We start from the raw sequence: 8452 nt of genomic DNA on the forward strand, positions 1-8452 counted from the left end.
CTCCCAGAGTGCTGGGATTACAGGCGTGAGCCACTGCACCCGGTCCAGGCTTTGTTTTTTAATTGAAATGGGGTCTCCCTATATTGGTCAGGTTGGTCTTGAACTCCCAGCCTCAAACAATCCTCCTGCCTCGGCCTCCCAAAGTGTTGAGATTACAGATGTAAGCCACTCTGCATGGCTGATAACTGGATTTGAACTCAGGTCTGAGAGCCTTTCTCCTGCTCCCTCCTGCAATGGCAGTGTCTGGACTGGCTCCTGGGAATGGGTCGGGCCTGGTTAGGGAGCGGAGAGCACCTTGATTACCCCTCAAGGGACTCTGTTCAGTGACCTCCTTGGGAGAAAATCATTCACTCAGTCAACAGACACTGGCAGAAGCTGCCGTATGTTTGCTTGTGCTAAGCACTGTTGAGACCCAGACTTTTCCCTGAGGCCCCATAGTCATAGCCTGGGTGGGAGGCAGGACAGTCACAGGGCATAGAGTTATTGGTGCCGTGGAGGATATAGCCCCAAAGCCTGAAGGGCTCAGACGTCCGTAATGAATTGAGAAGAATGAGTGTAAGTTCCCTGGGATAAACCCAGGGAAGGGCAGAAGGTGGGAAGAGTGTTTCGGGGAGAAGGAACAGCAAACACAGAGACCCAGAGGTGTCCAGGAGAGCCTGGGGTGCCAGAAGTCTGGGTGAAATTAGTCAAGGAGAGGGTAGCTGAGCGAGGTGGCCATAGCAAGGGGTGTGGGAGGGCCTTGATTAGAGCCTGTGATCCCCCTGCAGCGGCTGGAGAGGCACGGAGCGGATGTGAGCAGGGAGGAGCATGGGCGGATTGGTGGGTTTAGAAGTTCCCTTTGCTTGCTTGCAGTGGGAGTGGATTAGGAGGCACAGCAAGGAGGTAGTGCAGTAATCAAACAGGACTGGGCATTGGCCTTGGGGAGGGAAGACAAAGGGACAAAGGGACGAGGAGAGGCAACCCCCGGCTTCTGGTATGGGCCCTGACTAGACGGAGGGCTGATGCAAAAGTGGGGCCCAGTGGGGAACTCCTAGGCCTGCAGAAGCCAGCACCCTGGCAAATCCATAGACCCCTGCCAGCTCCCCAACTCTCACTGCCCCCCGCTCCGCCTCCCTGCGGCTGCTTACTCTGGAGTCCTGGGGGACTGTGTTTCAATGGTGACACCACTGCCACTCTTCTCACAAAGGAGAAGTTGTTCTTTCTTGCTGCTCAGCACAAACACTTAGTCAAACCAGTGGTACTCAGGGCGGTTTCCCATGCCGAGAGCCTGGAATGGGTCTGAACCATTATATGGCTGCGACACCTCACCTATCCCTCCCAGGAGGGCTGGGTCCTCTGAGTGCCAATCCGCCTGCCTAGGCTCAAAGCCCATCAGCAGTGGCCCATCACCTGTCCTGTGAATCCTGGACCCCAGTGGCCTCAGAGTTCTGCCATGGGGTCCCTGGCTCTGTCTTGGATCTGACTGTGTCCCCCAGGCAAGTTATGTCCTTTCTGGTCCTGAAAAACTAATGGGGGTAGAGGTGGTCGGATGGGGCAGCTGGATCAAACAGTGCTCTTTCTGGGATGCCTCCTCCCACTCCTCCTCTCCTCCTGTGCCTTTCCTCCCTCCTCCCCACCATGCAGTCACTTATTCATTCATTCAACCAGTGTTCCCAGAAAGTCTCTTCTGGGCCATACCTGGGACTTGGAGATGATTCAAACCCAGTGTCTGCCCTTGGGGAGCTTCAGTCCTGGTGGAGAAGGTAGACTATGTAAACAAACAACTATGATTCAATCTTTGGCCTTAGGAGCCCTTGGGAGGAAGCTTCTACTGCCTGGGGGGGTGGGAGAGTCAGGGAAGGCCTCAGAGGACAAGCTCTTTGCAATGAGCCTTGAAGCAGGAGGTAAACAAGGGTGGGGGTGGGTGTTAGATGGACGGTAGTGCCCTGGGAGGAGGGACTGCGTCTGCAAAGGCATGGAGGCGTCCAAGTGCTGGGTGTGTGTGAGAAAATGCAAGCAGGTCAGGGTGGCTGGTGCATGGTGCTGGGATGGGAGGTTCTGGGACCAATTGTCAAGGGCCTCGAATGCCATAGAAAGGATTTTTTTTTTTTTTTTTTTCCTCAGGATGCCATGGGCTGAGAGGTGGAGATAGGGAGGAGGTTCCTAAGAAATAAGTGATATGGGCGGGGCGCGGTGGCTCAAGCCTGTAATCCCAGCACTTTGGGAGGCCGAGACGGGTGGATCACGAGGTCAGGAGATCGAGACCATCCTGGCTAACCCGGTGAAACCCCGTCTCTACTAAAAAATACAAAAAACTAGCCGGGCGAGGTGGCGGCGCCTGTAGTCCCAGCTACTCGGGAGGCTGAGGCAGGAGAATGGCGGGAACCCGGGAGGCGGAGCTTGCAGTGAGCTGAGATCCGGCCACTGCACTCCAGTCTGGGTGACAGAGTGAGACTCCGTCTCAAAAAAAAAAAAAAAAAAAAAAAAAAAATAAGTGATATGCTGAGAGCTGTGATTCCAAAGTGTGGAGAAGATGGACAGGAGGCTGGGGAGGAGCTTGGGATTGGGCAGGGTGGGCCGCAGACGGGAGGGGGAAGAAGCCACGGGCCTGGGGGCTGATGGGAGGAGCCAGGGAGGTGCCTGGGGGATGACAGGAACCTGGTGTCTAGGAAGCCTGGAGCTCAAACAGGCTGGGCTGGAGACTGGGACACAGTCAAGGGTGCCAGGGTAGAGGACACTGCCCCAGCCCAGCTGGCCTGGAGGAAGAGGTCTGAGGCCCGCCCTTCCCCATGGGCTGGGCATCTAAGAAGGGACATATCAGAAAGGGGCTTTGGAGGGTGCAGCCTACACAGGGAGCACTAAGATAGAAGTGTCAATGCCGGCCGCCCCTGCAGCTGCTGTGTTGCAACTCAGCCTGCCCCTAACAGGCCACCGCAGTGCTGTCAGTCAACTTGTTTCTGAACTCCCCCATAATCATTGTCTCCCGGTTAGCTCTGCACTCTGGGCCTGCTGAAAACCCCCGGGAGCAGGGGCCAAAGGTTTCTAGAAAGTCTTTTATGGAAGGAAACCGTGAATGTGGGTCAACTCTCTCCATCCCTACATCACTAGACCAAAGTCAGGCCCGCGACTGCCAACACCAGCAAAATCTCACTGAGCGGAGCAGTGAGGGGAGCCCCACACCTCATCAAGGCTATGGATGCGGGTCGGGGTTCTGCCCCACACGGGGCAGGAGGCCGAGGGATGCCTGGATTTAGGGTTCAGTTGGGATCTGGCCTGAGCCTGGGAAATTCGTGAGTCCTTCATTCATTCAACAGATGAGCCGTGTGCACCACCCCAGCCATGGGGGAGATAGCACGAGGCAAATCCCATCCTCTCAGGACTCGCCTACCACGGGGAAGTGGCAAGAACCGAATAAACATGTCCAAGTCCTCCCAGGGATGACAAGGGATGAGGGAAAGCGATGTAGGGCAAGGGGACAGATGGGAGAATGGGGTGGGGAGGACAGACCCGAATTCGGGAAGGAGGCAGGCCTCGGGTGGGAGCAAGGAGGGACTTGCGGGGAGGGGCTGAGGGTCTGGATCACCCAGGGTCTTGCAGACTGTTGAGAGGCTGAGCGGCTGGAGGGTCCTGGGCATCGGCTCAGCAATCTGCAGCAGGAAATAGCCTGGCCTAAAGCTTGGACCCCAGGGTCGGAGACAGAGGTATGGATGGGCTCTGACCCCACGTCCTAAGCCAGGAAGCTGGAGCAGGCAGGCCTTGCCAGTCCCTGAGCTTTCACCACAGCCCTGCTGCCTGAGCTGCAGCTGTGTGACAGCACACTCAAGCCGGCTGCCCATGGACGGACGCCACTTGTCGACTTGTTGCTGAGTGAACACAAAGCCCAGGGGACAGGCTGAGGGCCTGGGGAAGGGCCCGTCCTGCAGGGCTCTCTCCTCTCTAGCCTCCATTTCCCCCCTTTGGGAAGAATGGCTGGGGACAAGGCGGGCAAGGGAGGCTCAGGCCCCAGGTAGACTCTAATGGCGGACCTCACACAGCAGAGCCAACGGCAGGTGAGCCCCTGGCCAAGGGGAAGTGGGATCAGGGAGAAGCGTTATGATGGAGAACAGCAGGGAAAAGGATTTTCAGAGGCCACGCCCTCCCCATGACTCCTGAAAAGCTAATGGGGGTAGAGATGGTAGGGTAGGGCAGCTGGATCAAACGGTGAAACTGTGAAACAGTGAAACTCCCCTGTGAAACTGAGGCCCAGGGCCAAATGGTAACAGGCCAGAGGCATTGACAGAGCAGGTCTGGGCCAGGCTCCTGCCCCCAGCCCTGTCTTGCCCACCCCAGGTGCCCATGTCTATGGGGAGAGACACCAAGTGTCCCTCTCTCAAACAGATGACGTGGGCTGCGTGGTGCCATCCGAGTGCCTGCGGGCCTGCGGGGCCGAGGTCGGCTGCTCCAACATCGCCTACCCCAAGCTGGTCATGGAACTGATGCCCATCGGTGAGGCTGTGTGGGTGGGGGTCTGGGTGGAGGGCATGGGTTGGGACCTGGGGCCCAATGAGTGTGGGGACTGTGGAGGCCACTGTGGATCCAGTGTGATGCTGGGTGACATCCAGGTGGGCTGTTCTGCTCTTAGGAGAACAGAAGCACTCACAATAGAAAACAATCGAACACCCACTGCATGCCACCACCATCCCCAGGGCTTCCCAAGTGATACACTGGCCTCTTCTTCTCAGGAACCCCTAGTGCTATTAGTATCATCCCAATTTTTTTTTTTTTTTTTTTTTTTTGAGATGGAGTTTTACTCTTGTTGCCCAGGCTGGAGTGCGATGGTGTGATCTCGGCACACCACAACCTCCTCCTCCCGGGTTCAAGCTATTCTCCTGCCTCAGCCTCCCAAATAGCTGGAATTAAAGGCGTGTGCCACCACACCTGGCTAATTTTTGTGTTTTTAGTAGAGACGGGGTTTCACCATGTTGACCAGGTTGGTCTCAAACTCCTGACCTCAGGTGATCCACCCGCCTCGGCCTCCCAAAGTGCTGGGATTACAGGCGTGAGCCACCGCACCTGGCCTATATCATCCCCATTTTAAAGACAGGGAAACTGAGATCCAGAGAGGTTAAGTGACCTGGTCCAAGTCACATGGCAAGTAAGCTGCAAAGCTGGGATTCTGACCCGACACATCTGCCTGCACACCTTGACCTCCTATCTCTTGCTGTACCGTCTCTTGAGAAAGGCCACCCACTCTCTCCTCTTGCATGCCTACTGGGCGCCAGGCCCTTTACTAACAGTTTCTCATTAAATGCTATCAGATAGGGTTATTGGCTCCATTTTACAGATGAGGAAACTGAGGCACAGAGAGGGGAAAGTGACTTGTCTGAGGTTATATAGTCACTGAGACACAACCCCAAGACACAAACTGCTTACTCTGCTGGGATCAGGAGCTCAGGACTCCCCACTACATCTGCAGGCATGAGTGCCTATCCTCTGCACCGCCCCGCCCTGAGACACTGCAAGCCGACAGGTAGAACTAGTGGGCAGGTTTTGGCTTTTTCCATGTTTCTCGTGGTAGCAGCATCCCTGCTATTCTAATATGGGGTGATGAGTTCCCCATCACAGGAGGTATGCAAGTTCCCCATCACAGGAGGTATGCAAGGTGGAGGAAGCAACATGGCAAGGGGTGTGGGAGGTTCAACCCTAAGCAAAAAGCAGAAACAGTTTCCTGAGCCTTTGGCAGCCCAAGCTTTTCCTGTACAGATTCTCAGGTGCTGGAGCTTTCCCTGGTCCCCCTCCCTCTGACCCCCTCCCTTTAATCCCCTCTTCCTGGAAGCTTTCAGTCCCTCGGGTGAGCCCCACCCTGCTCTTTCTTCCTCTCCTTCCCTCCCTCCCTCCCTCCCTCCGTCCTGCAGAGCTCAGGCCTAATGGAAGTGAGTACACAAACCTAGGATCAGATCTTGGCTCTGCCACTAGCTGGCCAAGAAATTTGGGGCATGTCATTTCCCTGCTTGGAGCCTGGGTGTCCTCATCTGTAAATTGGAGATAATGGAATCTACCCAGCCCTCAGCGTTGTTGCTGGGATTAAACATAATGACATTGGGAAAATGCAGGCTTGGCCACGCTGTGGTTCCCACCTAAGGGCTTCGCTTTTCTCTTCTGTTCTGGGCAAAGGGACTTGCTAAGTCCCCCAGGGCTGACACCGAGCCATTGTTGGGCCACAATCCCTCTCTAGGCCCTGAGTTCCCTCTCTAAGAAATGGATGGAATAAGCTCCAAGTTCATCCATCTCCATGAGCAAGACAAGGGGGCGGGTGGAGAAATGTTTTGGGGAAAACTGTGATTTGACTCATTTTCCTCTGGGCTCCATCCTAGTCAGCTTCTGACAAGTGAACAGAGAGCCCAGAGACTCCTGGAAGTCACACAGCCAGTCAGACGCAGAACCGAGGCCAGACAACCCAGCCAGGCAATAAATGGCTGTGCCTTCGGGACAGGGAGGCCAATGCCAGGCTTATCCTAGGATAGACGGGCAAAAGTTTGTAGAGGTAAAGGATTTGCTTAAAATTGTAGGAGTCCTTGTAGACAGACTTGAACTTGTCCCCAGAGAGGGGAGGTGACCAGCCTGAAGCCACACAGCAGAGAGCGGGCAGTTCAGCATCCTTCCACCTTCTTTAGGGTTCCTCACCCCCAGGCCCTCTTGAGCCTACAATTCCCAGAAGGCCTTTCACAGCAATGCTACCCGCACCTCCTAGGGGAGCCCTCACTCCCACTCTGGAAAACCACAGAGCCAAGGAGAGAGGGGATCCACTATGCCTGCTGGGTCCTGCCATGCACAGGAAGTGGTGGAAAATTCCAGATACTGGGGCACTGCATGCTGGGGTGAGGTGTGCATCTTGCCCAGGGTGTGACCTTCAAGCAAAGGCCCCGCCCAAGCCTTCCTCACCAACCCCACCGCACCCCAAAGTTCTGCCTCTGGCCTGCTGTGAGTCCCTGGGCAATCTCTTCCCTTCTCTGAGCTTCCATTTCCTCATCTGTCAGGCGGGTTAATCATGCTTTCCTCAGACAGAGGCATGGCTGTGAAAGTGCTTTGTCAACGCCAGGCTCTGCAGAAAGGAGAGGTCTGATCGCGGCCTCAGCATTATGAGTAATTACGGTCGGGCCTAGGGTTGCCAGCAAGCCTAGGGCTCAAGCAGCCAGCTCCGAAGTCCCCACGGTTTGTCCTTGGCCTCCCCAGTCTCCTCATTTTGGGTCTTGCTCACCTCAAACCTCCTCAGCTTCTCTCCCTCCTGGCCCTCTGCCTGGAGGGGCGTGGGAATGGCAGGCAGGCCTCAGGCAGTAGACCCCAGGCTGGAGGGGCTCCCGGGGCTGTCACCGGACAGGGTCACGCATCCCCCGTCCCACCCCAGGTCTTCGGGGGCTGATGATCGCAGTGATGCTGGCCGCGCTTATGTCGTCGCTGACCTCCATCTTCAACAGCAGCAGCACCCTCTTCACTATGGACATCTGGAGGCGGCTGCGGCCCCGCTCCGGCGAGCGAGAGCTGCTGCTGGTGGGACGGTATGGGGGTGGGGGAACGGTACGGGGGTGGGCGCCGGCACTGACTTTGAGGGATGAGCGGGAGTTTGCCACTTAGAGAAAGGTGGATGCCAGGGAGGAGTGAAGAGAAGGGCCCAGTGTACCCCGTCCATACCACCTCTCACATTGCTCTCCTGTCCACCTCTGTGTGATCGCAGCCCTCATCTGGGATGCGTCTCCACCCCCGAGCTGGATTCCCTCTGCAGGGGCCAGCCCTCCCTCCCCAGCCATGCTACAGATCTATCTCCCCCAAAACCTGGGCCCCCATTCCTCCTGATGGTTCCCAGCTGCCCCACAGAGGGCCCCCGTGCTAGCACTCAGGACTGGCCACACTTGACCTGCCACATCCCTCAGCCTCCATGGCCTTGGCCCCACTGAGCTCCGGCTTGTTTCCTCCCAGCCCAGCTTATCCTCTCCTTTTACACCTTGATGACTCACGCTGATCTTTCTACACTCTACCTGTGTCCCCTCCTCCATGCAGTCCTCCTTGAGACCCTCAACCAAGGAATGAGCCCCTCTCCCCTTCATACCCCAGGAACTCTTGCCAGATTCTTCCCACAGCACATGTGGCCATTATAGGCCAAGAGACCTCCCCCCGACACCCTTCTCTACATATCTGGGCTCTTCATGCGGACCGGGGTGTGTCTGGGGAACAGGTGGTGTTTGGTTACATGAATAAGTTCTTTAGTGGTGATTTCTGAGATTTTGATTTTGGTGTACCCATCACCTGAGTGGTGTACACTGTACCTAATGTGTAGTCTTTTATCCCTCACACCCTCCCAGCCTTTCCCCTGAGTCCTCAAAGCACATTGTATCATTCTTTTTTTTTTTTTTTTTGAGACAGAGGCTGACTGTTGCCCAGGCTGGAGGGCAGTGGCGCAGTCTCGGCACACCACAACCTCCTCCTCCCGGGTTCAAGC

At 56.2% G+C, this 8452-nt stretch overlaps 1 protein-coding gene across 4 annotated transcripts in view; it reads left to right on the plus strand.

Annotated features, from left to right (window-relative positions):
- SLC5A10 (solute carrier family 5 (sodium/sugar cotransporter), member 10) overlaps nucleotides 1-8452 on the plus strand; it is an 81704-nt gene that overhangs the window by 68393 nt on the left and 4859 nt on the right. For 2 of the 4 annotated variants that reach the window (XM_011973430.1, XM_011973432.1), the window contains 2 exons: nucleotides 4357-4464; nucleotides 7364-7514. In XM_011973430.1, coding sequence (XP_011828820.1) covers nucleotides 4357-4464; nucleotides 7364-7514 — 259 coding nt within the window. Of the gene's footprint in view, nucleotides 1-4308; nucleotides 4465-7363; nucleotides 7515-8452 lie in introns of all 4 variants that reach the window. The other 2 variants (XM_011973429.1, XM_011973433.1) reach the window with 2 other exon arrangements.

The sequence above is a fragment of the Mandrillus leucophaeus genome, unplaced genomic scaffold, assembly GCF_000951045.1.
Source record: "Mandrillus leucophaeus isolate KB7577 unplaced genomic scaffold, Mleu.le_1.0 Scaffold1372, whole genome shotgun sequence".
In the NCBI taxonomy this organism is placed as follows: domain Eukaryota; kingdom Metazoa; phylum Chordata; class Mammalia; order Primates; family Cercopithecidae; genus Mandrillus; species Mandrillus leucophaeus.